General features: G+C 59.3%; 10 protein-coding genes across 10 annotated transcripts; 5 read left to right on the top strand and 5 right to left on the bottom strand.

Annotated features, from left to right (window-relative positions):
• Nucleotides 1-851: 851 nt before the first annotated feature.
• On the top strand, nucleotides 852-2173 carry P884DRAFT_258213 (uncharacterized protein). The gene has a single exon (XM_069441214.1). It carries the CDS (start codon nucleotides 1112-1114, stop codon nucleotides 2126-2128), a length of 1017 nt encoding a protein of 338 aa, XP_069299057.1. The 5' UTR covers nucleotides 852-1111; the 3' UTR covers nucleotides 2129-2173.
• Nucleotides 2174-2516: 343 nt separating this feature from the next.
• Nucleotides 2517-3941, bottom strand: P884DRAFT_196648 (uncharacterized protein; the record flags this gene model as incomplete). The annotated part of the gene is made up of 2 exons (XM_069437995.1): nucleotides 2517-2973; nucleotides 3061-3941. The coding sequence occupies 2 exons, from the start codon at nucleotides 3939-3941 to the stop codon at nucleotides 2517-2519; spliced, it is 1338 nt and encodes a 445-aa protein (XP_069299056.1).
• Nucleotides 3942-5149: 1208 nt separating this feature from the next.
• Nucleotides 5150-7468, bottom strand: P884DRAFT_268850 (uncharacterized protein; the record flags this gene model as incomplete). Its single annotated transcript, XM_069442231.1, has 3 exons — nucleotides 5150-5738; nucleotides 5807-6487; nucleotides 6543-7468. 3 exons carry the CDS (start codon nucleotides 7466-7468, stop codon nucleotides 5150-5152), a joined length of 2196 nt encoding a protein of 731 aa, XP_069299055.1.
• A 1442-nt stretch (nucleotides 7469-8910) lies between these two features.
• P884DRAFT_258209 (uncharacterized protein) lies at nucleotides 8911-10934 on the bottom strand. Its single transcript, XM_069441213.1, has 2 exons — nucleotides 10398-10934; nucleotides 8911-10133 (listed from the first exon to the last, which is right to left on the bottom strand). Exons 1-2 carry the CDS (start codon nucleotides 10760-10762, stop codon nucleotides 8963-8965), a joined length of 1536 nt encoding a protein of 511 aa, XP_069299054.1. The 5' UTR covers nucleotides 10763-10934; the 3' UTR covers nucleotides 8911-8962.
• Nucleotides 10935-11333: 399 nt separating this feature from the next.
• P884DRAFT_221559 (P-loop containing nucleoside triphosphate hydrolase protein) lies at nucleotides 11334-13081 on the top strand. The gene is made up of 5 exons (XM_069439494.1): nucleotides 11334-11468; nucleotides 11627-11701; nucleotides 11765-11833; nucleotides 11891-12249; nucleotides 12308-13081. The coding sequence occupies exons 1-5, from the start codon at nucleotides 11432-11434 to the stop codon at nucleotides 12959-12961; spliced, it is 1194 nt and encodes a 397-aa protein (XP_069299053.1). The 5' UTR covers nucleotides 11334-11431; the 3' UTR covers nucleotides 12962-13081.
• A 544-nt stretch (nucleotides 13082-13625) lies between these two features.
• Nucleotides 13626-15415, top strand: P884DRAFT_298813 (uncharacterized protein; the record flags this gene model as incomplete). The annotated part of the gene is made up of 7 exons (XM_069444643.1): nucleotides 13626-13679; nucleotides 13765-13833; nucleotides 14176-14210; nucleotides 14270-14301; nucleotides 14365-14413; nucleotides 14478-14544; nucleotides 14651-15415. 7 exons carry the CDS (start codon nucleotides 13626-13628, stop codon nucleotides 15413-15415), a joined length of 1071 nt encoding a protein of 356 aa, XP_069299052.1.
• Nucleotides 15416-15479: 64 nt separating this feature from the next.
• P884DRAFT_221556 (uncharacterized protein) lies at nucleotides 15480-18181 on the bottom strand. The gene is made up of 3 exons (XM_069439493.1): nucleotides 17910-18181; nucleotides 16747-17731; nucleotides 15480-16681 (listed from the first exon to the last, which is right to left on the bottom strand). Exons 1-3 carry the CDS (start codon nucleotides 18099-18101, stop codon nucleotides 15534-15536), a joined length of 2325 nt encoding a protein of 774 aa, XP_069299051.1. The 5' UTR covers nucleotides 18102-18181; the 3' UTR covers nucleotides 15480-15533.
• A 282-nt stretch (nucleotides 18182-18463) lies between these two features.
• P884DRAFT_298811 (uncharacterized protein) lies at nucleotides 18464-18724 on the top strand (the record flags this gene model as incomplete). The annotated part of the gene is made up of 2 exons (XM_069444642.1): nucleotides 18464-18561; nucleotides 18613-18724. 2 exons carry the CDS (start codon nucleotides 18464-18466, stop codon nucleotides 18722-18724), a joined length of 210 nt encoding a protein of 69 aa, XP_069299050.1.
• Nucleotides 18725-18952: 228 nt separating this feature from the next.
• Nucleotides 18953-23308, bottom strand: P884DRAFT_241130 (uncharacterized protein). Its single transcript, XM_069440207.1, has 2 exons — nucleotides 23096-23308; nucleotides 18953-23006 (listed from the first exon to the last, which is right to left on the bottom strand). The coding sequence occupies exons 1-2, from the start codon at nucleotides 23254-23256 to the stop codon at nucleotides 19268-19270; spliced, it is 3900 nt and encodes a 1299-aa protein (XP_069299049.1). The 5' UTR covers nucleotides 23257-23308; the 3' UTR covers nucleotides 18953-19267.
• A 1748-nt stretch (nucleotides 23309-25056) lies between these two features.
• P884DRAFT_258197 (xylose isomerase-like protein) lies at nucleotides 25057-26860 on the top strand. The gene has a single exon (XM_069441212.1). The coding sequence runs from the start codon at nucleotides 25321-25323 to the stop codon at nucleotides 26818-26820; it is 1500 nt and encodes a 499-aa protein (XP_069299048.1). The 5' UTR covers nucleotides 25057-25320; the 3' UTR covers nucleotides 26821-26860.
• The last annotated feature ends 94 nt before the right edge of the window (nucleotides 26861-26954 follow it).

Raw genomic sequence — 26954 nt, 5'->3', positions numbered from 1 at the left:
AACTGGAAAGAAGGGCGACTCTGCACTTTTGACCTGAAGCAAGTCATAATAAGGCTACCAGGCATGTAGTGTATGTGCGCAGTACGTACTGTACTTACACACGTACGTATACCCTTCCGTTCAAAATTGTGCTTGGAGCTTCGAAATAATCCGTGTCCAACATGTACACCGCATATAAACTATATCCTAGTAGTATCTTCCGGTCATTATAGCAAACGGGGCCGAACCCGAGGTTCCGGCGGGGAGCCGCACCCTCCCCCGTCATCCCGCTACCTCCATCCCCATCCAGCGAACGGACCGGGCCTCGGGGCCCCGGAACGGTCGAACGTTGTGCCTGGTTGCCCTCGGCTTCTTCAGGCAACCCCACTTAGTGGAGCACAGCGCCTCTCCAAAACTCGGAAGAGCCTGCAGGCGCGAAGCTCTCTTTTGATCCTTTCTCGCATCTTCTGATGCAACCAACTAGTTAAGCCCCGAGCTGACAAATGCCCTGTCAGCCCATGTGACATGGGCAGCATCCAGCTCCTACAGACTCTGACCGAGTCGTTCATCGCACTCTCCGACGAGGTCCAGTCGCTGATCGATCGCAAGACCATTTTAGAACACAAATTGCGCTACGCACACGAACAGGTATGCACGCTTAGGAGATGAATGGATCCCCGATTCCTTTTCCGCCCAATGTCGCTTTTTGTGATGATTTCCTTTTAGCTCTAGATCTGGAGCTGTCCTCCTCAAGGATGCACAGCATATGGAGACAAAACACCAATTTTCTGATTTTGGCCAATCCACGCTTTCCGGCCCATGGCTTTTGCTTCCCCCCACCTCGAACAATCCGGCTAACTCTAAAGCTCGATAGTATCAGTGCCTTGCCGACAGGTATGCACCGGCTGTGCCCGAGGTTGCCGAGATCCTAGCACAGATACAGCTTCCCCCAGATCTTAATCCGCACCCCGCAGCTGCAACCGCCGCGGTGCCCTTACCGAGGCGCGGCCAGGCCGGTAACAATCAACATCAGATCGCACTGCTCATCAGGGAGGGTCGCAAAGCCGCCCAGGAGCTGGTGGCTGGCATAGTCGGTGCGAACGCCAGCAGGGAGAGGTCAACTTCCCTGGGAATGGAGGGCTTGGCGTCTGTGTCCACGGTCCTCGAGAAGGACTTCACTGTCGAAGGCAAAAAGGGCGCCCTAGCCTGCCCATTCTCGGCCAAGCCGGATCAAAATGGCGGCCTTGGTTCCGGCGCTCAGCGGGTCGACGGCTCTCAGGATCCAGCCGGCGCAGCCGACCCAACGCCGCATAAATCTTCTGATCCCATTTGCGCTGCCATGCTCGACGATAGCACCAAACCCTCCCTTTCTGCTCCCTCCAAGTGCCCGATTCGTTTCCTAGACAAGCACTCACCCGAGGAGATTGCCCGCTATGTTGAAACGCACAAGCATGCGATCCCTCGGAGCCATGAGGTCTGCGTCAGGCGGTACCAGAGGAACGAGGAACAGATCAAGAAGCTCGATGCCAAGTACGGGAACCTTGTGAACATGGTCAAGGATCTCAGCCAGCTGCACCGCCCATTGATGCCGCCGTCGCAGGATGACCTGAAGGAAGCCGACAGAGCTTCAAACAAGAGAGTAGAAGACTGGGCCCAAACCGTCGTGGCCGGCAACCCGGAGCCAGAGGACGGACCCGAACCCCCCGTAGACGAAGAGCGCGAGGCCCGCTTTGACCGTCCCTTGCGGGATGTGCGGGTCGGAGAATCGCCCAGCCGGCCATGGGGGATATCAGTACCCTTGGAGGCAGGTCTTCGGCAGCGCGAGCCGTCTCCGAAACCCGTGGAAGACGTTGCTCAAGCGGACAAGGAGGCCTCGGGCCCTCCAAAATGCCCATTTGATCATACCAAGATGTTTACGGGAGCCGCCAGGCGAGAGAACACTGCGGAGCAGCCCTCCCCCACAACGAAGCCGGACGCGCCGCCACCGAGCACGCCCCAGCCCACGTTCGTCAACCTTCCCGAGGCGCCGGCAGCGAACAGGGACAGGGCGGACCGGCCGCAGGTCGTTTTCAACATTTCCGGGCCTGTCTTCATTGGGTACCCCATGGAGCAGGCCATTGAGTTTATGAAGCAGTTTCAGGGTCGTTGAAAGGGTCACGGGCTGGGGTGGCATCGCCTACGTGGTTTATTGTCCTTTTTCTCTTTTTTTTTTTTTTTTTTTTTTGGGGGGGGGGGGGGGGTTTCATGGCATGGCGAGCAAGGCGTTATGGGGGAAGGAGAAATATTGAAGATACCACTTCGCTGTTGGAAGTTATTTCTATCATTCACGGTTACCAAATGAAGGATGAATTGGGAAAAGAAAGAGTGTCTTTTAACATCGTCCCAAGATTGGCAAGGATTGTAATATTGCGTTCCCAGAGAGACCGTCTATTTCCCCATTTGCCCCAACCCTGCTCAACGCCTGCCCATCCAAACGCCGCCGTATGCAGCAACCAAGCACGGACACACACGCACTACACCGCGCATAGCCCCTCGAACTATTTTTTTGCGCCGTTTGTGCCTACGTTAGCATGTCCGTTTGCCCCTATGCCGGTGCCTGCCGGCTCGTCGTCCCAGCTATCACGGTACCCGTCGCCGCCCGCCGTGTCCCATAGCGAGATGTCATCGTCATCCATGAGGACGGCGGCATCCAGCTCGTCCGGGTCGACCATCCGCCCGTTCTCCAGGTCGTCGCCGGCGACGACTCCCTGCTCTAAGTCGCCGCTGGCGCCATCGAGGAGCGGATCACCGTTCTCCGCCTCGGCCTCGCGCGCCAGCTCGGCCGCGCGCGCCATGGTCCGCCGGTAGATGAAGACGCCGACGGCGAACCCGATCACGCCGAAGACGAGCATGCTGATGTAGTTGACGGCGCGGTCACCCCAGCTCATCTTATCGCCCGACTCGGCCAGCAGGGCAAGCCGCGAGCCGATGAAGACGTGCACGAGCAACTTCGGCCTGGAGGGTTTTATGAATCTTTTGTCAGCATCACGCCACGCACTCTACAAGGAATAATAATTGGGGGAGGGGAGGAAAAAAACGTACGTTGCTGCTGCTGTAGCAAGCGTGAACCTGCCGAGATCGATGCTCCCGACGGTGGCCAGGAAGCCGTTGCTCAGGCTGTAGGGGAGGGGACAGAGGCGGACCATGACGAGGACGCCGACGCCGTCGTGGCGGAGGGTCTGGCCGAGGGCGACGAAGCGGCGGTCGCGGCCGACGAGGCGGTGGACGCGGGCGCGCAGGGGGCCGCGGGCGACGGCGAGGAAGGCGGCGGCGGAGCCGGCGACGGTGGCGGTCGCGGCGACGGGCCAGCCCAGCGGGAAGCCGTAGACGAACCCGGCCAGGGTGACGCAGGTCGAGTAGCCCACCAGGGGCGGGAACGCCGTCGCCGCCGTCGCCAGCCAGACCGGCAGCCACCCCCACCCGCCGGCCGCCGCGCGCCACGCCTGCGCGGCCGTGCCGAGCGCCGACAGGATCGCGTGGCCGTAGGCCAGGAACAGCACGGCCGTCGCCAGCGCGGCCGCGCCCGCCACCGCCAGGAGGATCCGCTGGTAGAGCGGGAGCGAGCGGTAGAAGCGGACGTAGTGGGCGTAGAGGCTCGACAGGGCGGCTAGGGTGGTGGCGAGGAACGGGGCAGCCTCCTGTTTCTGCCGCGCGGCGGCGGCGGCGCTGGAGATGCTGCCGATGCTGCCGGTCGCCCGGTGGGAGGAGAGCCGGCGGGCGCTCGCGGGTGTCGGGCGCGGGCGCGGGGCCCAGGCGGGCCGGGTGTCTTGGTCTGGGCGGGCGGCGCCGTCGTAGTCGTCATCGGCCTCGTCATTGTCGGAGGAGGGGCGGGTGTTGATGATGGTCGGCGGGGAGGCGAATCGCCTCGGAGACTGATTCAGATCGGAGAACGAGTCATCCTCCAGAGGAGAAGGGCCAGGCATCGCGGTGACTTTTTGTGGTTTGGGTTGTGTTGTGTTAAGGGGGTGGTAGGTCGTCCCGGAGAACCGGGAATGGCGGAAGAAGAAGGGTGGGAAGCTGGTGCGATGAGCTAACCTGCTGCCTGCTGCCTGCGCATAACGGCCGCGTCCACTGAATGAATATTCCGTATCGGGTATGTGGATATGCACATACGCTGTCACGCCGTCGCCGAGATTCGCATTGGGTCCCTTTCCTTGCTGTCTTGTTCTTGGAGAGAGAGAGAGAGAGAGTCGTAAAAAAAAAGAGGGTCGGCCGTGAAGTCCCATGTCGGGCTTGCCGGGGTGTTGCTGTTACAGCAGATCGGTCCGGACTCAGCCACGAGCCCTGCCCTTGGCGGAGCTCTCTGTTGGTTCCAAAGCTCAGGCCAACCAACCAGTCTAGGGTGCGGCACAGAGACCGTGAGGGTACGTAAGCAGTAATCCGTACACCATTGGCTTCACAAGCTCGGAATTGACAGACGCAAGGTGATTCATCTCACCATAGTAAGGTATGTAAGAAATTTTAGACCGTTTTCATCGAAAAGACCAAAATACCAGGTTCCTCCAATGTTACCTGACTGAAGAAAACTGAAGAAAACTGAACTGTCAGGCATACGCAAGACCGTGTAGAGTAGAGAGAGGGCGGGGCCAGAGTTGGTGCTGCCTACAGTAACTAATCCGTACTAGCAGTAACTAGTGTAGCTCTCAGCATGTCTGAAGTCCGATCGTGGCTGCCTTTATTTAGCAGCCTAACAGCCCTCGATTGGGTTACACGGCACTCGACGGTTTCACTCGCATGGGTCTTTTCTTGTTCTTTCTCGTCGCTGCGCCTTACCGTATCCTCCAGATGTATCATTGATTCGATCTTCCGGTAGATCCTAAAACGTCATTGCCAAGTACGGGGCCCACTTTACCGGCACTCGCTCCGAATCATGGTCAATCATGGTCTCGGATCGGTGCCTGGCACCCTGACGCGGTAACTCCGTTCAGTACACATGTGTACTGTACATACATGGGTATGTACATACATGTACACTACGGAGTACGAGTACACGACACTGCATTGAGAGGTCAAATTTCGACTTGACGTACTCCACTTCTCTCATAGTTGAAGTTACCTTGACTTCTCAGAGACGATTCCTCCGAGGAGGAAGCAAGCAACGACCAAAAAGCCCGCCATCTTCCCCTGCATGTCACCTGCTCTTCCCCCCCGACGGCCCCTTGGGCGGCTCCTTGCCCACCGACGTGTCCCTAACCAGCAGCTTAACCTTGCCCTCGCCGATTTCGACACCTTGGGACAGGATATCCACCTCCTCTTTGCTCTCCTCCTTCCTCGTCAGTGTCTTGCCGTCTTGCGACAGCGAGCGGTCCCAGCTGCGCGCGTCGATACCCAGGATGCCCCCCGTGCTGTTGCGGTCGCCGGGCACCGAGAACTCGCGGTACGCGTACCGCCACTCGTTGAGGAAGTTCCGGATCGCCTTGCCGACCTTGTCCTTACCGTTCTTGCTGTGGTGACCCGTGCCCGTGATGGCGTAGATCGGCCTGCTCTCGTTCACGTTCTCCATCAGGATGCCCTCGAGGTACTCGACCGCCTCCTCAGGGTGCAGCCCGTGGAGGTCCACGTAGATCTCCGGGCAGCTAGCCCTGTCCTTGTTGCGATCTTCGTACAGTTGCTGCGCCGCCTCGCGGTGCGCTTTCCGCATCAGGTCGTTCTCGCTCTGCCCCCGCAGGCTGAGCGCCTTGGCGGCCCGCGCGTCGTTGCGATTCCAGGCTTGTGCAGCACTGATTTCCCAGGTCAGTCAGCGTCCAGTCGACACACCCACAAACCACAGACAGGCGAAGCAACGGACCTTTGGAGGAACTTGTTGCGGAGGCCACCGTGCTTGATGGCCTCCTGCCGTGCCTTGAGATATGCCTTGTTGGCCCTCTCGCCCGTCTCCAGCCAGGGGATATGCTTCGGGGTCGGGATCGCCTGCGCTGCCGCGCTGTTCTCCCCGTTACGGACGTTCGCTGAGCTGCCGTTACGCGGAGCCCTGCGGTTCGGCGTGGCCGGCGCTGGCGACGGCGACATCTTCACAATATCCGCCAGCGTGCTGGGCCCCGAATTCTCTTTCGACCCGTGACCATGTCCGCCCCTCTTGCCGTGATGCTTCTTGCCCTGTTTGGCCACAGCTGCGCCGAGAGACGGAAACGCATCCGCGTCGTCTGGCGACGGGGCAGACTGTGTATTGTCTTTCTGCTGATGCCGACTTCCCGGCCGAGATCGAGGACGGTCGGGGTAGGTATGATGCGTCTTGAATCCCGGTGGAGGAGTGACCCCCAGTGTGGGGTAGTTGGCCGTAGTCGCAAAGAGTTGCTCTGGCGTGCCCGGTTGCAGCGCCGGAAAGTTGCTGTAGTCCTGTAGATTAACGGTTGCATGTTGCGCTGGCGGTGTGCCGGCGCCATCGATATGCAGGCGGTTGACGAGGTGTGCCGGATCGTGCGAGAAAATACAGGTATTGCCGGCGAGGCAGTTGCCCGCAACCCAATACCTAATATCCCTTTGTCAGTGTTTCTGTCAGCCCAGATGCTTTTCTCCCAACTCACTTGCAGATGTGACTGCTCAGGTCGTGGCTGAACCGGCAATCGGCACGCAGGCACTGGCCTGTAGAAAGGTAGAATTTGCAGATGACACCCGACTTTTGTTGTTCCGCCGGGGTACCTGGGCGTCCATCGGAATTCATTGCCTTTCCGATAACCACTCGGTTTTCTTCAGCCTTTGCAGCTGACGCAAGATTGTCCTGAACCTGGTTCTCCATGATGGCCGCAACAGTAGCACCCAGGTCGTAGCCATGCATGGCGAGAGCAGCGCTAATCTCCTCATCCGACTTGGACTGCCCTAGGATCGACCGCAGCATATCGTAAGGTGTCATGTCTGTCTGCTGCTGGGTGGAAACAAATTCAGGCGCGCTGACGTTCAGACCATTGGAACCACCAACCGAAGACGTAACGCTGACTGCATCGTCGCTCACTAGCCAGTCCACGTTGTCCGACTGATATTCGCCGAACACCTCCTGTGACGGCGTGTCGTCGTGGGCAAACTGGTAGGCGTTCAGGCTCGGGCTGTGAGGCACGGGAGCAGCAAACGTAAGCCTCGGAGACGGTCGCGGAGATCCAAACGGGGACGCAGTCGACGACTTTGTCCGATTCAGTGGTGTATGCAGGAAGCCTGGCGGGGCAAGTGGGCTAACACCCAGCCGCGGCGAACTCGAGAGCGGGGTCCCAGAACCGCGCCAGGATGCCGGTGACGGGCGTCGCAGGATACTCTGCCGTATTGGTGGCGGCGACGTCGCGCTCCTCCCTCCTTCTCGGTATCTCCATAGTGCATCTAATACGGCATTCTCCAGGGCCTGCCCGGTCAGGTTTGTCTTTTCTTTGAGGAGCTCTTCGAGTTTGTCCGTCTTGTCTTCGTCTTCGATAGAAGAGTCCTGGAGAACGGGCAAGCAAATCTCGTATGTCTCGTCGGAGACCATGGTTTCGATGGATGGAAAGTGCGAAGGGCGGGGCGGGAGGTTCGGGAGATGCGCCGGTTCGCTCGGTTACGGTACGGTCTGAGGGGGAAGTCGGCTGCGTGATGGACCAAGATGTTATGATCAATGGTGGATCGGAAATAGGATCAAAAACAAAAACGAGGCACAGTGAATCGATATAGCGAGCGGGATGGAGAGCGTGAGGCGGTGGAAGCAGTGGTAAGTCCCGCCTGCAGCTTGTTGGGCGTCGAGCGGAGTCGGTGAGCTGTCCGCCGAGCTCCAGCGTGGTGACTTCGGGACAAGAATGCTTCACCGCAGGATCAAGAGCGCGGTACGATACGAGGACCGAGGAACGTAGGGATCGCGGCAGCAGTGGCTGTCTCGTCGCATATTGTCATCGAGGGGTGCCCGGGGAGTATCGTATCCAGGGGAAGTTGCAGCTGGTGGCAGGGGCAGAGGAACGGAAGCGGGAGATACGCGACGTGGGGGTGTATATTGGGAAAGCGGTAATCGCAAGGGGGGAAATAGCAGAAAGAGCGTTTCCCCGCGAGAGCAGGTAAGAGAAACCAGACTGGCAGACAGCAGACTTGATGGGATTGTCCAACGCGAGATGGGTGTCAGAGCGCCCAGGCAGTCCGCGTCGGGTGTTCAGCTGAGTCCGGAGCGGAGCCGAGCGGCGGGGACAGCATAAAGTGGACAGCTGCCGAGAGGACTGGCGCTGCGGTGAGAGACGACTGGTCGGGCGGCGGGGGCCCCTTCCAAGTTGGGAGCAACGTGGGGTTTAGGCACGGGATAACAACCTTACCTTAGTAATCCGTACTCGATACACCTCGCTACATGCGTACCTTTAGGTACTTGCCTGATGCACCGAGTCCCAACCACCTCACCACCCTTCCTTACCTTCCCTACCTGCACACTGCTAACGCATTATGGGGTAATAAAGGACATAAGCTAGGTACAACACAGCATGGCACGCCATGCCCGTACGATTCACGCACCTATTGGTACGTAGGTATGTATATAACAAACCTCGCACACTGTTTGTAGGTATGTATGTCCATTTTTTCCCGGGTCCTCCGTGATTCAAGACACCCATGAGCCACCGAGCACATGCTCACTTCAGCAGACAGCGTACGAAAGCCCAGACACTCCGCTGGCCCAACTGGCTTCGGGGCGAGCTCAGAGTGTGGCATGGATACTGATGAGCCCAATGCCACCCTGAGCTAGGCGAGCTGAATGCACGGCCGTGTCTGATTGGAGCAATTCCCCGAGCCGTGACAGCCTACACTAACAACACACTCACAAGCACATCACTAGGTTCAAGCACCTACCTCATCCGTATACGATTCGACAACGGACCTTATAGATGTTGAATTGGTGCAAAGTACGGCCTTAGCGCCTGGTGCACTCGTGCGGAAATGGGCAAATTTCGATCTATAGCCAGGGATGTGCTTTATGAACATGTTGCATTCGAGCACTACTGGGTATCCAACAGGGTCAGGGGATCTCATCATCGTCGTTCCCGAACCCGAAGCCGAAGCTGAAGCCAGTGTTCTTCTTCTGAGGCTGATCCCCAGAACTGTCAACGTCGCCAACTACGGTTTCCCACCGTCTCTTCCTCTCAGCCAGTTGCTTGAAACCCTCCTCGAGCAAGTCGGGTTGTTCTTCCCTTAAGCGGCTCACGAAGAGACCGTACGGATCCGAGATTCTCTTCTCAAACCCGGATACCTGATCTGCCTTGTCCCTAAGGAAGGACAGAACACCGCCCAGGTGAGATCGTGGCACAAAGTTCTGTGTTAGGGCAATCCCGTCCTCCAGGTTCACCACGAGATGCCACCAGCCGCTCGGGACATGCAGAATCTCGCCCGCTTTGCAAATCCCTTCTCTGCACTCGGGGAGCCGCCTTGCTTCTGCGTGGAACTCGAGCAGCCATTCCGCGATGCTGAGCGGGCTAGTGACCTCGCTGCTGTCCTTGGATACGAACACGCCGGGCACGGTCGCCGAGGGAGGAAACATGATCCAGTACTTAGCGCCCTGTATCACAGCATTCCAGGCACTCGTCGCATTGGGATCCTTGTGAAAAGTAGATCCGCTGCGCTTTGGACCGATGATGAGCCAGCGGTGCGCTGGCCGTTCGGCTCCCAAATGCTCGAACAGGTCAGGCCCGAAACATTGGGGCTTCCAATATGCCGCCCCGTTCTCCTTGCCGACTTTCAGCGACATCTTCTCGGCAAACTTCCGATCGAAGAGATAGAGAGGGCTCTCGTCTTGGGTGTTCCGCATGTACTGGTAGTAGGTTGCAAACGTCCAATCCACCGCTTCCGCTCGGAACACAACCTCCGCATACTGAGAGAGAAGACCCTCCAGAGTCCACGACTTGGTGACTGGCCAAGGCTGGATACAATCGGTGAGGATAAACGGCTTCTTGCTCCACTTCTCTGCAAACTCCTCATACGACATGTTCTGAAGGCGATCAATCTGGTTGGCGGCTGGGATGTTCCGGGTGTACTGAAGCAAAGAGATATGGCTGCAGACAAACGGGCGGTGTAACACATCAGAGAAGACGTTGCTACAGTCTACCTGAGCTGTTTGTTCCGGCGACAAGCCGAGAACTGTTGCTCTCCAGGACCCTCGCCACTCGAAGGAGGTTTTCTTGCCGAGATCTGACCTGGAGCATCGTCAACAGATGTTCCGGGACCGGCAACGTCATCGTGAGCCACTTGGCCAATATATACTTCCGGCGTCGCAACTCATCCACCTCAAGCTTTTGCAAGCAAGAAGCAGAGGCACGATGTGAGTGGTGGCAATCTCCGGGGCCGACCCCAGCATGCTCACAGGGAGCAACATAGCATGGCACACAGTCCACCGCTGCTTTGTTGCTTCTGCGATATCTACCTCGCACGTCATTCTAAGATCGCAGGGAACCACTTACTCCAGGAAGACCGACTTCCAGATATCGTCAGCCATGCAGCAGGCGAAGAGATACTTGCATGCATAGCCTAACATTCTTAATGTCCTCGCATCCATGTACTCCAAGAGCTGCATAAGCACTTCATCGGGTAGAGCCTGAAGCGCTCCTATAGACATCCTAGCATCCGCGCCGGCAGAGAAGTACTTGTTGCCCAAGGGTTTGATGCCGAGGGGGTGTGGTGGAATGGACGAGTCGATGGTGGAATCATCTTCACTGCTGTTGCCGCCCCTGCCAGTCACCGAGTGGCTCGACAGTTGGTTCCCTTTGCGGTCCTCCTCAAGAGCGCAGTTCTGATTTTGCCACTCGTTCGGGGACAGAAGCATCATGTGCGAATCTGTGCCAAGCGTGGAGAAATGTTGTTTCGAGCGCGGTATTGGAGAATCGGCTGGCTGTTGGAGAGGGGTAATGCGTCGTTGAAGATCTCGAAGAGTCAGAGAGGCATTGATGTGCAATCTGGCACAAGCAAGATTACAGTCAAGCTGAATGAACAAGCTTTGGGAAGGCTTCCACCTCGGAAGACTTTCACTACTAGTAGAAAAACATTTCGATTACCGAGATGGAGTTTTTGCCCCCTCTGCACCACTGCCAGACGAGGAAAAAAAAATCAGGTCGATAAAGCAAGTTGCCCCACTAACATTGGTTTGAAGCGGGGTTGCTGCCTGAGGCGGCGATAAATTCTGCTCCGCCAAAAGGAATTTTTATCGCTGTCCACCCCAGCTCAAGCTCTTTCCTCTCTCGATCACCACAAGTCCAGAATCACCACATTCAGATACCACGCCCTTTCATAGATTCACTTGTTCTCGGTTAGAATACTGGGAACTTTGAGTCTATTTTTTTTTCTGGAAATTCTATTTCACCTGCGAACCTCTGCAGCACTCGCGCCGAGTTGTCTGCGGATTTTTTTTTCTCGCTACCCCACCAACGAACGCTTTCTGAATTTCTAGGTTCAAGCCGGGCTTGGATCTGGAAATTATCGCGAACTCTACATCGCAATCATGGCTACCGACAAGGGTCTCGAGGATGTCCCCGAGGGTACGTTTGTTCTCGCTCTCTTCCGCAGGTCGTTTTGCGATTCCCGCCGAGCAGTGCGCCGATATCCCCTGGGGTCACTGCGATGCTCGCTTAACACCCATGCACAACGGTGCCGAAAACTATGGGAATAGAGTCACTAATTGTCGTCTCCCTTACAGGACAGATCGAGTCTAACTACGATGAGACCGTCGACTCCTTCGATGAGATGAACTTGAGGCCGGAGCTTCTTCGCGGTAAGCGCTACCTCTGACCTGCGCACCCCGGTGGCAATTGGGCAGCCACTAACGATACGAAAGGCATCTATGCGTACGGTTTCGAGCGCCCGTCTGCTATTCAGCAGCGCGCTATTATGCCGGTCATCAAGGGTAAGGACGATCATGCTGCGATCACAACGTCCAATTGGGCACTAATACTGCGATCAGGTCACGACGTCATTGCCCAGGCTCAGTCCGGCACCGGCAAGACCGCGACTTTCTCTATCTCGGTTCTGCAGAAGATCGACCCGAACCTGAAGCAATGCCAGGCGCTTATTCTCGCCCCGACTCGTGAACTGGCTCAGCAGATCCAGAAGGTCGTTGTCGCCATTGGCGACTTCATGAACATTGAGTGCCACGCCTGCATTGGCGGTACTAGTGTCCGCGAGGACATGAAGGCCCTTCAGGACGGCCCTCAGGTCGTTGTCGGCACTCCTGGCCGTGTCCAAGACATGATCCAGCGTCGTTTCCTCAAGACGGACAACATCAAAATGTTTGTCCTGGACGAGGCCGACGAGATGCTCTCCGTATGTGAATTCTTGTTACCTCTCTATCACTCACAGATCGAGTGCTAACAGTTGCCAGCGTGGCTTTACTGAGCAAATCTACGACATCTTCCAGCTGCTGCCGCAGTCTACCCAGGTCGTCCTGCTCTCGGCTACCATGCCCCAGGACGTCCTCGAGGTCACGAACAAGTTCATGCGCGATCCCGTCCGCATCCTTGTCAAGAAGGACGAGCTTACCCTCGAGGGTATCAAGCAGTTCTACATTGCCGTTGAGAAGGAGGACTGGAAGCTCGATACCCTGTCGGATCTCTATGAGACCGTGACCATCACGCAAGCCGTCATCTTCTGCAACACCCGCCGCAAGGTCGACTGGCTCACCGACAAGCTCACCGCCCGCGACTTCACCGTCTCGGCCATGCACGGCGACATGGACCAGGCTCAGCGTGACCTGATCATGAAGGAGTTCCGCTCGGGCTCCTCCCGTGTCCTCATTGCCACCGACCTTCTGGCCCGTGGAATCGACGTCCAGCAGGTGTCGCTGGTCATCAACTACGACCTTCCCACCAACCGGGAGAACTACATCCACCGCATTGGTCGTGGCGGTCGTTTCGGTCGTAAGGGTGTTGCCATCAACTTCGTTACCGCCGATGATGTGCGCATGATGCGCGAGATTGAGCAATTCTACAGCACCCAGATCGAGGAGATGCCCATGAACGTGGCCGACCTGATTTAAAACGACCTTCTCATCTGACACAATATACACTCCTTCTTCTTCGGGATACCCGAGGAAGGACACCGCCATTTCGGGTAGAAAGAAGAAGAGGTTGCCGGTTACAGGGTTTTCTCTTTTTTTTGCCCTTTTTTGTGGGGGAGGGGGTCGGCATCTGGTTGGCATCCACAAAAAGGTCTGATAGTTGATAGGGGGTTTGGCGCCTGCACCTTAATTGGTGAACGGTGTGAGCGCGTTGGTGCCTCTCAAGGAAGGCTGGTCTGATTTCTTTTTAACGGCTTTTACCGGCTCTTCAGTGCCATATGTACGCAGAGTTAGGGAGGTTACCAAAATGCGACGTAGACTGAAACCACGACTTCGTAAGCGTATGATCCTGCATGCTCCCTCGGCGGATTCTGCCGGTATACAGCAATACAGGGGGGGACGGTTATTGAGATGTTAACGAGACATGCTTGGTCTGGGGTTTGGTTTGTAGGGTCCCCGCTGAAGTACAATGGTGGATGTGAGTGGGGCTGAAGCATCCCTGCTCTGCCCCTGTAGCGGGTAGTCAAAGTCTCGACTCGCGCGGCAACTGACAAGGCTCAACTTCTCAGGCTCCTCAGTTCGTCCCACAATCATCCAAAAGTCAACACCGTCCTACAATTGCAAGTCCGAGAAATATATCACAATGGACCGCGGCCTCGATCGTAGTCTTGACGAGATCCTTGAGGAGCGCAAGCAGGTACGCGCGCAAGCTTTGTTCCTCTCCTGTACCGCGAAATGACCCCCAACACCGTGTGGCACTTTGGGCTGACAGGATGTTGTAGAACAACAGAAGTTCTCGCGGCGGCCGTCGCCGCGACAGATCCGATTACCCCAGAGATGGTGCCAGAAAGGTACGAGCAGGCTAATAGTCCGATGAAAAACAAAACATGTGCTCAGACTTGGCCGTCGGGGCAACCGACACCGATCAGGTTGATTGAACCCTTCTCTCTTCCTCCCACGTCCTCCCCCACGATCACTTGCGGCACATGGTTCGAACGACGCAGCCATGCGCACACGTTCCCAGTGCGCGTGCGCGTGTCTGCTTCGCGTGCAAGCCCGATGCCTGCGCCCCCGGATCACTTTCGGATCGGACAGCTACTTTGGGGGGGGTGCCCCGGGGGGGAAGGTAACAGCTCCAACTTGAAATCTTGCCGGCTAACATGCTCCCGATCGATTTTCTTTTGATGGGACAGTCCTTCAGAGATGACGCACCGCGGAACCTTGATTCGTGCGTACTCCCGAATGGTGTCTTTGGGCCTGGAACAGCGGGCTAACGCGTTGTTAAAGCGAATGGGTCCACGACAAGTTTGAAGATTACGGTACGTTTTCGATTCCTAGCTGTGCTGTAGAAATCCTTCTTTAGCCGCTAAAACCCCAGTCAGGGACCCGCCGCTCTGCTCCCAGACGCAGATATTCTCCCGAGCCGACCAGGTAGGACGAGCTCGCGCCGCCGCCAACCCCTCCGAGACCTACCTCGACTCTGACTCTTCCGCAGCGAAACCAGGGGCACCAAGCTCAGGGTAGACAACCTTCACTACGAACTGACCCAAGAAGACCTCGAGGTACTTACCTTAACCCCTCTCTCACTTTTGCCATATCCCATCCGCCATTTTTTTTCCCCCTAACCCTTCGCTTCACCAAGCCTAACCTGGAATCTCCCGTGATCAGGACCTCTTTTCCCGCATCGGCCCCCTCATCAGCCTCGAGATGAAGTACGACCGCGCCGGCCGCTCTGAGGGTACCGCCTTCGTGACGTACGAGTCCCACCGCGACGCCCTGCAGGCCATCCGGGAGTACGACGGCGCCAACGCCGCCGGCCAGCCCATCAGGCTGACCCTGCTGCCCGGCGGGCCGTCGGCCGGCGCCTCGAGGGGGGGAGGCCGGTCCGGCAACCATCCGTTCGACTCGTCCGCCAACGCCGGCCGCCCGCTCGCCGAGCGCATTACGGTGCCCGGGCAGGGCAGGTCCCGCTCGCTCTCGCCACACCGGAGGGGGCCAGGTGGCGGCGGCGGCGGCGGCGGCAGGGACTCGGATGAGGAGGCTGCGCGCAGGGGGGTGGATCGGTATCGGCCCCGCGGAGGCGGCGGATCCGGCAGGCTCAGTCGGTCTAGGAGTCCCATTGGTGGTCGGGGTGGAGGAGGCAGGCGGAGGGATGGTGGTGGTGGTGGTGGTGGTGGTGGAAGGAGGTCGGGTGCGCGGGGTAACCGTGGCGGCGGCAGTGACCGGAGCGCGCGGCCCAAGAAGACGCAGGAGGAGTTGGATGCCGAGATGGAGGACTACTTCAACAGCGGTAGCGGTGGAGGCGGTGGCGCTGGGCAGCAGAGTGAGGGTGCTGTGGCGGGCGCTGCGGCGGGCGCCAACGGGGCTGTTCCGCAGCAGCAGCAGCAGCAGCAGCAGCAGAACCTGGGCGAGGACATTGACATGATTGAGTGAGTGCGCAGAAACTGTACATTACTTACTCGGTAATTGCAATACAGCGAGATGTACTATACTTCGTGTGCGATTTGCTTCACAAGATGCAATCTCTATTCGTACACAAGTGTGCTCTATATTACAAACTTTGGGTTGACCCATTGGCTTTGCCCACCTGCTGGCGATTCTGGGATTGCGGCCTCGGGATCGAAGTCCGCCGCGGCGACTTGTGGGCTGTAGCCCTCTGCCGCGTCGAACGTTTTGCTTGGGGGACGTGAGGCTTCCGTCCCGTCAAACGTCCTGCATGGGGGGCGCGAGGCTTTGAGGCCGCGGATGGTGGCGGCGATCGCTTCGCAGGTGAGAGCGGCACGCCCGCGGAGGGGCTCGCTTGAGATAGCAGGTACGAGCGTGGCGTGTCCATCTTGGACACGAGCCACTTGTTCTGTCCATCCTCCTCCCCCTCCCCGTCCTTCTCCTCCTTCTTCTTTTCCTTCTCCTCCTTCTTCTCTTCCTTCTCTTCCTTCTTCTCTTCCTTCTTCTCTTCCTTCTCTTCCTTCTCCTCCTTCTTTTCTTCCTTCTCCTCCTTCTCCTCCTCCTCCTCCTCCTCCTTCTTCTCCTTTTCCTTCTCGTCCCGGGCCTGCTTCTCTTCTTCCCTGGCTTGGCCCCCCTTCGTCATCCGGCCCTGCTCCCTAGGCTGGTCGTCCTCCGTCTTCCAGGCCTGAAGCTCCCGTAAGGCCTCCTTCTCCTCCTGGGCTCGTCTCTTCTCCTCGGCCTTGACCTCCTCCCAGGTCATCTCCTTTTCCTCCTGGGAGGCCAGCTGCAACCGCTCCCGGGCCAGCTTCTCCTCCTTGGCGAGCAGCGCCTGCTGCGCCTTCAATCGCCTGACGAGATAGACGCCCTCGGAAGAGACGCCGCCGAACAGATTGGGATAGGACCTGACGATATCGAGCGGGGAAGCGCCGACGACGGCACCGGGCGTGCCGAAGACGGTAGTTACGGACCTGGGCCTCTCCTCCGGGTCATAGCCGCGAGGTTCCGGGATCAAGTATTGCTTCGGCTCGGGGTAGGCCGCTTCGACAAAGAACTGCACATACCAACCCGGAGGGGCGATGCCGCTGCCGCTGCGGCCGCCGTCGTCGCCGCCGCCGTCGACAGAACCGTCGTCATATCTGCGGGAGAACGAGTCGATAAAGTTCTGCAAGTTTTGGTCCTCGTCGGTCAGGGGCTCGGTCTGGGGATCTAGGGACAAGAGGCCCTGCTTCGCGCCCCAGCCGCCGCCGCCGCTCACTATAAGTTTTCGGGCTGGTTAGAAGTCCAACGTCGGTCCGATTGTGGCTGGCGGCGTTACTCACAGACTTTGTGTAACCGACAGCCGCAGGCGAGGTGAATGTTCATCCGGTAGGCCGCAAGCTTGGCCAGGCTCCATTCCTGGTCGGGGCTGTAGTTGGCCAGCTGCAGCGGCTGTAAGATGTGGCGGCTGTGAGCGTACCCTGGGGGTATCGACAAGGCCCAGACATTGAAGGGGCCGCCACCTGGCGGGTGGTCGCCGTCCCGTAGCTTGCGGGGCGTCTTTAGAAGTTGAGGGATGATGCGCTCCAGCTCCTCCGAGGCCGGGACTGACTTGCCATCGACCTCGAACTTGGATAGGATGTTGCCCATGCTGTTGAGGACTTTGCGCGCAGGGGTCACCGGGACGACTCGGGCGGACACTAAGGATCCCGACGTCTCGGGGAAGCCCAGGTCGTCTGGAGGAAGTACGACGGTATGTTCCTTCAGGTGGACCTTTTGCATGAGAAGGGGAAGTTGGGAGCCGATCCGCATCTGGTTGGGAAACCACCACTGGCTCGCAGCTATGGTATTCGGCCGGCCATTGGCAAAGAGGGTGTTGGCAAGGGGGACGTAGACTCTCTGGGGGCCGCCGACCGTCTTGGGCGGGGGCCGGAACTCGAGCGAGCCGGGCGGGGGATGGGTTCCCCCGAGGTTGCGGGGCGGCGAAGGGGCCGAGGCGGCGGCGGACAGGGGAAAGAAGGGCAAGATGCGGCTGGTATTGCCGCGCAGGATGGAGATGCCCTCGGAGGAGGTGAAATGGTCGAGTCGGCGGTCGTAGCGCGGGACCTCGTCGACGGCGGCGGTCAGGACGGACACGTTGGCAGAACGGACGTCGGCCATGCCCGAGGCGGCGAGCAGGCGGGCGACAAAGACGTCGTCATCCAGCCAAGACGCCAGCGACCTCGACGCCAGGACGACGGCGGCGTTCCGGTCGTTTGGCTGGACGGGACGCTGCGGATTTCGCTTCCCCAGACCCATCCAGTTCTGGACGTGGTCAATCGCGGCTTCCTAGGTCTCCCCGGGGGGGGGGGGGGGGGTTCACTGTTAACCCATTGGTTTCTTCGAAGAGGGGGAAAGAAAGAGGGCGTCTCTACGCGCGTCTCTCTTTCCCTGGTTTCCCTGGGTGTCGGGCCTCTAGTGCCTCTCTCCCTGGGCCAACAACTGGAAACTGGAACCAACCACTCACCTGGAGCTCGGCCGTGGTGCCGCGCGACGTGTCGAGGGCGACGGTCATGGCGGCGGCGAACAGCTTCTTTGGAGTCTCTTTGGAGACGAGACTCTTTTGCGCGCCTCGGGCGACTGGGGCGCCAGGAGCGCCCCGGCCAACCCGCTTCGGCGGCACATTTTTAGCCCACAGCTGCCGAGTTGCTGCCAGCATATGTGCGAGAGCAGGCGTGTAGCATAGGTCGGAAGGAAGGAAAAAGTAGGCCAATTGGCGCGCTGTTCCGGATGGTATGTGCGCTAATGCTGAGGAATAACTAGTTAACTAAACTTATGGTTGTTCTCGTCTTGGCCCGTGCAGAATCCTTTTTTTGACAGTGCCGAATTGAACATTTAACTACTTAAACGGCTACGAAGCTCTGCTCTGGTGGATACCATGACATCACTTGCCGCTTCGGCAGCAACCGCACCGAGCCCACAAAGGAGATAAAGAGCCTAATGACACTCACTGCTCATTCATAAGAAACAAAACGGCCAGAAAACAAGACGACTCAAAAAAAAAAATACAAAATAAAAACAATGGCCACAAACTCGAGCCGCGGCAACCCCATCGCGGCCGAAGACGGTCCCCCCGTGCAAACCACGTCCACTCCCCCCCACGTGCCCGAGGCGCTCAAGTCCGAAATCCGACGGCAAATCGGGGCGGCCGACGCGTCTGGCGGTGGCAGCGGCGGCTCGGCCGGGCTGCATGCCGCGGGCCAGGACGCCGACGCCGTCCCGCCGGGCGCCCGCGTCGAGACGGCGGCGGAGGTGGCCGCGCAGCCGGGCCGCACCGCGTAGGAGGACGGTGCGTGCGTGTGATGATTGACAGTTGGTTCAATTGATTGATTGATTGGATGGTGCGATTGCTTGGTTGATTGTCTGCTTGGTCGGTTGATCGTGGGCTATGTGTGTGGGTTGTGTCGGTTGTGGCTCGGGATGAGGGTGCCTGGCGTTTTGGGCGTCGTTTGGCAGCACATGTATTTTCGCACATAGATTTACGACTTCATTTGTTGGTATCGTATTGCCACCCATATCCTTACAGGAGAGAGTTCAAAAAAAAAAAAGGACTAGGATCGAGCCCTTGACGAGATGCCAGGTATACAACGCTCTGCCCTCTTGCTGCGCGCTTGTTGAAACAACCCATTTTCAATTGCCGACCCCAAGATTTTCTCCCGCTATTGTCCCACCTTGACCGACACCGACACCAGCTATCGAATCTCCGAGATCATAAAAAAATTATGAAATAAAACAAAGCCTAGATGCATTCCAACCACCATCTCGGGCCTCCACCACATGTTCTCTCGCTATTGGCAGCAACCCCGGGATCGTTCATGGGATCATTCACATAACAACACACTTCCCCTTCTTGGCTCTGCTTCCCGGCCCGCTGCCACTAGCGCCGCCACCCGTCCCCGGTCCCCCCCTTCCGCCCATCCCGAACGCGTCCCGGACGCTGTAAGCGTCGGCCGTGACGTCCGTCCAGGCGGCGCTGCTGGCAGCGTCGAAGTCCGCCTCTCCCGTCCTCCTGCCGCCGCCGCCTCGCATCGTGCTCTTGCTCCTCGTCGACTGCCCGCTCCACCCCCGCCGCTTCGCGTCCGCCACGTTCTTGGCCGCCGACCGCCCGGCCCTGCTCCGCCTCCGTCTCAGGCTCGGCAGCCGTCGGGAGAGCCTCCCCGTCGAAACTGTCGATTCTGGAGCCGGTGGCACTGGGGGGACTGGGGGTACCGAGTTGGATCCGGGAGGCGGGAGGGGTCCGCTATACATGGTGCTGATGTGGGGTGGTTGTGATGGTGACGGTTGTTGCTGCTGTTCGTCCTGCGGGCGGAGGATCGAAGCCTGGGTCTGCGGTCGCGGGTGACGAGGGATGGGAGCGAGGATTGGCGTCTCGGCGCGGCTCTGGGAGGGTTGCCGTTCTGGCGGGTCGAAGGCGCCCGAGATTCCCTTGGGCGTGCTAATGATCAGAGGCATGTCCCCGACGGGAGGCGTGCTAACTGTGCCAACATCGTCTAGCGGCCACCTGGGCTGCGGTTCGTGAATGGTGGCGCGGGCATGAAACTGTGCGGTGGGCGACTGAGGCCGTGGCCGCGGGAAGGAGTAGTGCTGCTGCTGGGAGACGGGGCGGTGGTACGAGGTGCGGCGGCTAGTGTTGGGGTTCGGCTCGCCCTGCGGGGGAGGGAGAGCCTGGGAGAAGGCCTCGCCGGCGTTCATGTTAACGGGCGGCGCTGAGTAGGGATATCCAGTCGGGGCGGCGTTGGTGTTTATTAGCATCGGTTGGATCGGCCAGGTCCTCGAGACCGAGATACGCCGTACCAAGGGATCCGCGGCCGGCGGCTCATCTGAGGGAGGAACGAGGCTGCTGCTGGCCTGCGTCGCAGCCTGCACCGCCGCCTGGACATCAAGAGTCGCCGGATAGCCGCCCTCTGGGGAGACGGAAGCCGTCTGCGTACCAGTTGTGCTTGCAGTGGCTCCACCATCTGCTGGCTGGGGTGAGGCAGGTGACACCATGCTCGTTTGAGCAGGTCGCTCAGGGTTACTTTGGTCACGCGAGACCTCTTGTCGCACCGGCGCCAGCGCAGGCGAGTCGGGTGGGGAGACGTCGTAGATATTCTCGCCTTCGAGATAGCGCGAGCTCCGTGATGCCGGCCGTGCAGCATCTTCGTTGGCTGACGGGCAGCCCAGACTCCCGCTGCGCTGCCGAGATTGAGCATGTGGAAGGGGGGCAGCAGGGGGCAACGGTGAACCGGCTACACCCGGGGGAAGAGATGGAACAGGAGGGACAGGCGGGACCAGCGGGACCGGCGGGACCGGGGGAATGCCCGAGAGCGACGGAAGCGGCGGGACGGGTGGAACAGGTGACGAGAACCGGTTGGCCGATGTTGCTGTGTGGGCTCGACGGTGCTGATGATGATGATGCATCGACGCCGACGAGTTGCGCAGGGCTTTCCTGTCTGGCCTCGGTTCTGCCTCCTGCCCGGCCGGCTGTGTAATTGGGCCGACCAGGGGGGGAATGACGGAATGGCGGAGGAAGGAAGGCAGATCGCACGGATCCTCCTTCTGATAGGGGGGCGGCGGCGGGACCCAGTTGTCGGCATCGCTCTCGTGGGGATGCTCGGCCCGCCCGTCGGCTCTACGATAAACAATGTGGCCGGCAGCGGCTGCTGACGGATGGAGCCGGCGAGTGTTGGCGGCCGCGGTGGCGGCACGGCGCAGCGTCGTCCCGGACCGGGGGCTTGCATGGGCGTATGGCGCGTCCAGCGCTTCCTGCTCTTCGATCGACTGCGTCTCGGCATCGTCGCTCGTCTCCGTTTGCTGCGTCGCCCTGGTGGGGGGAACGCCGATCCGACGCGGTACAAGAGGGTCATCGTCGCCCGCCCCCGACTGGCTGGAGGTCTGGGTAGGTAGAGGAGGGGGGCGGGAGGTAGTTGTCATGTTGCGCAGGACGGCGGCACCATGGTTTCGCCTGTTCTGGGCCACCGTCCGTCTCCGGACAATAGCAACCTCGGTGGCCATGTCGCGGTGCTCTTCTTCTAGCACTTCCGGTTCCTCCGTAGTGCCGACCTCGATAACGCACTCCCTGGTGGTGCCGTTGCTGACGGCATAGTCAAAGTCCATGATAGTGATGCGGCCACCGTCGACGAAGTCGACCGCCTCCTCCTCCGTCAGGCCCATGTTGGGCGCTACACCGCGAGCGGCCACGACCAAGCGCTCCTTCATGCTGGAGTCGGAAAAATCGGCCACGAACTTGACCGTGTTGACACCCTCCAGCTCACCGACCTTGTAGCCGGCGACGAAGGTGTTGCGAAGCTTGTCGCAAAGAATCTGCCACTGCGGTACCCTCACCGAATCGTTCTCCTGCATCCTGGCGCTGGAGCGGATGGACGGGCCGCGGGAGAGCCCGCTCCCGTTGGAGCCGTTGTCGGCACCGGCACTCGCCGCCTCGGGCACCGCGGCGAGATCCTCGGGCACGCCATAGAGCCAAACGTCCTTGCCTTGGAAGCCGGCCGAGACGAGATCGCCGTGGTAGGAAGCCGCGGGAAGTGTGCAGGGGAGCAGGCGAGCTTGAGAGTTGGGACTGGGCACCGGCCCGGTAAAGTAGGTTGTGCCATTGCGCAGGTCATCGATGCGCACGGCTCGGAATGTCTCGAAGCTCCTGTCGTAAGTGAAGGTCCAGGCGGCTTCTTCGTAGGTGCCGTTCTGTATCAGGACGGCATGGCTGCAGTCGCGGCTGGTGTTGGGAAAGAGGATCGAGGTCGTCCAGAGCGCACTGATATTGTTGTCATCGGACATGTGGCTGGCAGGATCGTAATAAGGGGCGGTGAGGATGACCGTGTTGGGCTGGCACGATTGCACTGTCGTGCCAAGGATTTGCGTCCCGTCGAACGAGAAGGTCAAGGCGTCGACCGAGTCGCACTTGACGGCTCTCCTGTCGGTAGCCAGGGCCCCCGGATTGATGGACGAGACCTCGATGCCGCCTTCGTAGGCGGCGGCCAGGACGGAGCCGCAGGGAGAGAGCGCGATGGCGCGGGGGTTGTGGTCCAGGATCATAGAGTGTGTCCGCTTTGGCGGCTTCTCGTTGAGATCGTATATGTCCACCTCCATCTCGGTCAGCAGGACGGCCAGCTTGGTACCTTCGTCGTTGATGCACGTCGCGGCGGGGCGGCGCAGGATCTTGAACTCCCTCTTGACGACGATCTCGGGAGCGCGGAGGTCGAGGACGTGTATCCTAGACGAGTTATAGGCAAGCAGATGGTGCCCTCTTGGCGAGGGGCTGAATTGAATGTCTTCGCCGCTCGGGGACGACGAGGAGCTGATCGAGTTCGAGATGATCTTGATGATGGTGCGGCTGGGACGGAGGTACGCCTCGAATAGGTTGCGTTTGACTTCCCTCGCAAATAACCGGCGGAGCTTGGGCAAGTCGTCGTCGCTGGTGGCCTTGGGCGGGCCATTATGGCTCATGGAGTACGACGGGCATCTGGCGAGGTGGTAGGCGTATAGGTGGGCTTGCTGCGCGACACTCCTCCATTTCGAGTTGAGCAGGGCCAGCGACGCAAAGCCATTGGGGTCGGTAGCCCGGAGGATTCTATGACATCGGGTAAGTACAAGAGCGGACAAGAAAAGAGCAAGCCTGGGCGACGACGACGAAAGACATATAATAGAAACGGCGCATACTGTTCGATGATTTCATCCGGGAGGCGCTCGAAGGCGGGCGGATCGGCGGGCTTGAGGCCGTCGTCGTCGTCATCGTCGTCGTTGGGTATGACGATGGGCTTCTTCTCAATCGATGACCGCCTGCCCTCGCCGGCGTCGGTAACCACGTCGCTGTCTGCCATGTTTAACGACTAAGCCCGGACCCGGGTGCAGATCACGGCAGCCGATTTCTCAAGCCAAAAAGGGAGGGAGGGAGGGGGGGCGGGGCGTCATGGGCCGGCGATGTAGCTCGCCATCGGATAAAGTTGTGTGTGGTGTTACGAGGGTGGAAGATGAGCGCGCAGGAACACACAGCGAAACAGCAGGATGGAAGCCCCCCTCCTCGATGGCGGTTTCGCGCAGGCTGTTGGTGCTGCGGTTGGCGCTCCCAGTCGAAGAGAGAATGCGACCGTAACACGGCACGACGGCAGAGCGGCAGATGGTACACGCAGCGCCACAGAAACCGGGCGGTAAGGTGCGCGTTTTGTATCTGCAACGCCGCCCTAAACTACAAACACAAAACTGGTTTAAGTTTTTTTTTTTGGGGGGGGGGCGCAGCGAGGGGTCACAATGGAGGTGGTATCGGCGGCAGCAGCAACCAAGCGGGCAATGCTTTTTGATTTGGAAAGTCCATTACGGCCTCAGGTGCGCCAAGGGTTTTGATCGTAAGCCACCAAGCACGAACCGGACAAGCTCTGCGCAGTGTACGGAATACGGAATTCACTACGGAATAACTAGCGTATTTACAATCTTTGCGAACGAACGCAGGAAAGGCATAAGGGACTTTTGTGGCGAGGATTGGGCAGCCGATCGCCATGCATGCGCGGCAACATCGAACAGGCGATCTCAGCAGGGCAAAACCTCCGCTCCTTGATGCGGGTGATTACGAGTACACAGGCGGTGTATAGTTAACTGACTATTGGGTTAGTGTAAAGCTGGATGATCCCCGTCTGTCCCCGCCCGAGGATGTTTTCTGGAATGCAAATCGATCGGCCGGGGCTCGCTCACCCCGAGTTTCCAGCAAAAGTCGGGCAGGGAAAAGCCACCACCAACATGGGGGCTTTGGGATGTCCGCGGGTTCCCGTCCCCACGCCCAGGATGAAGTGAGCGGCTGCCCTCTGCCCTGTTTCTGTTGCCTCGCCGGGACACTGCAAGTAGCTGCACCCGCTGTAAACATAGCCGGGTAATCAGCTAACCACTAAGGCGACACTTCCGCTGGGGAGGCGATGGTTTCATTGCAGTAATGGCTCACAGAACAAACAGCTGGTGCTCCAAGATACCTAGTAACGTTAACGTTGTTCAGATTGACAAGTGGTCCGACGAGTGAGCCCTTGGGAACGAAAATAGCACAGGATCCACTGCATGTTGTCCAGCCGCTCCAACTGGCCGGTTGTGCTCAATGCTGGCTGGGCAGCAGAGTGGAGTGGGTGGGGGCAGGGCGAACAGAACCCGCTATGTGCAACGGAGTACACCCCGAGAAGGTCCGCTACCGAATACGACTGGACAACGGCCACGGAAAGCGTAGCAGAGTCCTGTCCGCATCGGTTGAAACACACCATATGCGGTACGGTTCTTGAACGATTACTTTCTTTGGTTTTGCCAAACAGAAAATACGTTTTTTTTTGGGCCCTGGATACAAGCGGACTCTGACGGGGCGACATTTGACGCTGACTGAGAGCCGCAATGACCAGTTTAAGCAAATGGGGCCGAATGCAACGGTGCTCAAACAGTGAGCACTTGGGGGAAGGGGCCCCGCGCCAACGCTCGGAAAGGCAGCCGAGGCGCTACGAAATATGGCTGCCTGCCCAACTTCTCATTGATGAACAAACGTATGTCGGGAGGTCATCTCAGAGCTCAAGGAAGTAATAGTAATGGAAGATGAGCGTATCACCCTCTCTGGTCGTCTAGCAGGCACAACTCCTCGCAAAATCCTCTGCACAATTGCAGTCTCAGACTTGTGCTGTGCCGCTCGGCAATAACGTTAAGCCTGACCAGGAACGCGACTCTTTCTTTCAAAGCTAGGTACCTTACGGAGTACTAGCCCGTTAAATTGGATGTGCTCGGATTGCACGTGATTTCGCGGCGCGTCTCGCCGCGCCTTGCCTTCCGAAGCCGAAGTCTGGTCAGAGCGATTGTGCGCGAATCAATCAGGTTGATCCGTGCTATTCACATCCCGCGACGACGAGGCCAATTGCTTCGGGGACGCCATGGCCAGACGCCCATCGACCCGACAGTCGATTCGAAAGGCGGCAACACAATCAAAGGCTGCAGCGACCGAGTCCGAGACTCGCGCGGGACAAGAGGTCGTTTCCGCGACTCCGGTCGAGGTCAACGGCACAGCAGCGACGACGACGACGACGACGACGACATCCGCCGTCGATGCCAAGGTCGATGTGAACAAGACGAAGGCCTCGAAGCGCAAGACTGCTGCCGCCGAGCCGGATCTCGACGGTAAGGATATCGAAAACACCAGCCCGGCCGCGGACGCAAACGACCGCGAGAGCCACGAAACAAAAAAGAAGCCGGCGGCCAAAAAACGCAAAACCGCCAACACCACCACCGCCAAGGAGGAGGCCGAGGGCATCACCATGCCGCTGGCACCCCGAACGGCCGTCGCGTCGCTGAAGCGGGCCATGTACATCGGCGCCCACGTGTCCGGGGCCGGGGGCGTCCACAACTCGATCCAGAACGCCGTTCACATCGGCGCCAATGCGTTCGCGCTCTTCCTCAAGTCCCAGCGCAAGTGGGTGAGCCCGCCCCTGGCCGACGAGGCCAAGACCCAATTCCGCGCCCTGCTCGGCGAACACGGCTACGACGCCGGCAAGCACATCCTCCCGCACGGCTCCTACCTCGTCAACCTCGCGCAGCCCGACGCGGCCAAGGCGGCCCAGGCGTACGGCAGCTTCCTCGACGACCTGCAGCGGTGCGAGGCCCTGGGCATCACCCTCTACAACTTCCACCCGGGCTCGACCGGGGGGGAGCCCATGGCGTCGGCGTGCGCCCGCATCGCCGCGCAGCTGAACCGGGCGCACGCGGCCACCTCGTCCGTCGTCACGCTGCTCGAGAACATGTGCGGCAGCGGCAACGTGGTCGGCTCGCGCTTCGAGGACCTGCGCGACATCATCGCCCTCGTCGACGACAAGTCGCGCGTCGGCGTCTGCATCGACACCTGCCACGCCTTCGCCGCCGGCTACGACCTGCGCACCCCGGAGGCCTTCGCCCGCACCATGGCCGAGTTCGACTCGGTCGTCGGCCTCCGCTACCTGCGCGCCGTCCACCTCAACGACAGCAAGGCCCCCTTTGGCTCCCACCGCGACCTGCACGCCAACATCGGCACCGGCTTCCTCGGCCTGCGCGCCTTCCACAACATCATGAACCACGAGCTGCTGCAGGGCCTGCCCATGGTGCTCGAGACGCCCATCGACGAGAAGGGGCCCGACGGCAAGACGGTGGAGAACAAGCAGATCTGGGCCGACGAGATCAAGCTCCTCGAGAGCCTGATCGGCATGGACGTCGAGAGCGCCGAGTTCAGGGACAAGGAGGCGGAGCTCCAGGCGAGGGGAGCCTCCGAGAGGCAGAAGATTCAAGACCAGGTCGACAAGAAGGCCGAGAAGGACGCCAAGAAGGGCGCCAAAAAGGGCCCAAAAGCGAAAGGCAAGGGCAAGGGTAATAAGAAGGACGAGGACTCGTGGGCCGAGAGCGACTAGACCGGGGGAGGGGGGGTTCCCTTCTTTTTTATCTTTCCTGTTCTTTTTTTTTTTTTTTTTTTTTTTTTTCCAAAATATTCCTGGTGATGGGATATATTTTGTAATGAACGAAAGGGCTTGCCCGAATCCAAATT

This window comes from Thermothelomyces heterothallicus (genome assembly GCF_042370625.1).
Source record: "Thermothelomyces heterothallicus CBS 202.75 unplaced genomic scaffold P884_scaffold_7, whole genome shotgun sequence".
NCBI classification, from domain to species: Eukaryota; Fungi; Ascomycota; class Sordariomycetes; order Sordariales; family Chaetomiaceae; genus Thermothelomyces; species Thermothelomyces heterothallicus.
Note: the sequence above shows the minus strand (reverse complement) of the source record. Positions and strands in the feature narration are given on the sequence as shown.

What these genes read in the sequence shown, in the direction of transcription:
- P884DRAFT_258213 (XM_069441214.1), top strand. Translation starts at nt 1,112, where the DNA reads ATGGAGGGCTTGGCGTCTGTGTCCACGGTCCTCGAGAAGGACTTCACT.
- P884DRAFT_221559 (XM_069439494.1), top strand. Translation starts at nt 11,432, where the DNA reads ATGGCTACCGACAAGGGTCTCGAGGATGTCCCCGAGG. An exon ending in TATTATGCCGGTCATCAAGG is followed by an intron (nt 11,834 to 11,890) that starts GTAAGGACGATC and finishes TACTGCGATCAG; the next exon opens with GTCACGACGTCATTGCCCAG. An exon ending in AGGCCGACGAGATGCTCTCC is followed by an intron (nt 12,250 to 12,307) that starts GTATGTGAATTC and finishes AACAGTTGCCAG; the next exon opens with CGTGGCTTTACTGAGCAAAT.
- P884DRAFT_258197 (XM_069441212.1), top strand. Translation starts at nt 25,321, where the DNA reads ATGGCCAGACGCCCATCGACCCGACAGTCGATTCGAAAGGCGGCAACA.
- P884DRAFT_241130 (XM_069440207.1), bottom strand. Translation starts at nt 23,256, where the DNA reads ATGGCAGACAGCGACGTGGTTACCGACGCCGGCGAGGGCAGGCGGTCA. An exon ending in CCGGATGAAATCATCGAACA is followed by an intron (nt 23,007 to 23,095) that starts GTATGCGCCGTT and finishes CCGATGTCATAG; the next exon opens with AATCCTCCGGGCTACCGACC.
- P884DRAFT_221556 (XM_069439493.1), bottom strand. Translation starts at nt 18,101, where the DNA reads ATGCTGGCAGCAACTCGGCAGCTGTGGGCTAAAAATGTGCCGCCGAAG. An exon ending in GCACCACGGCCGAGCTCCAG is followed by an intron (nt 17,732 to 17,909) that starts GTGAGTGGTTGG and finishes GGGGAGACCTAG; the next exon opens with GAAGCCGCGATTGACCACGT. An exon ending in CTGTCGGTTACACAAAGTCT is followed by an intron (nt 16,682 to 16,746) that starts GTGAGTAACGCC and finishes GAAAACTTATAG; the next exon opens with TGAGCGGCGGCGGCGGCTGG.
- P884DRAFT_258209 (XM_069441213.1), bottom strand. Translation starts at nt 10,762, where the DNA reads ATGATGCTTCTGTCCCCGAACGAGTGGCAAAATCAGAACTGCGCTCTT. An exon ending in TGGAAGTCGGTCTTCCTGGA is followed by an intron (nt 10,134 to 10,397) that starts GTAAGTGGTTCC and finishes ACGATGCTCCAG; the next exon opens with GTCAGATCTCGGCAAGAAAA.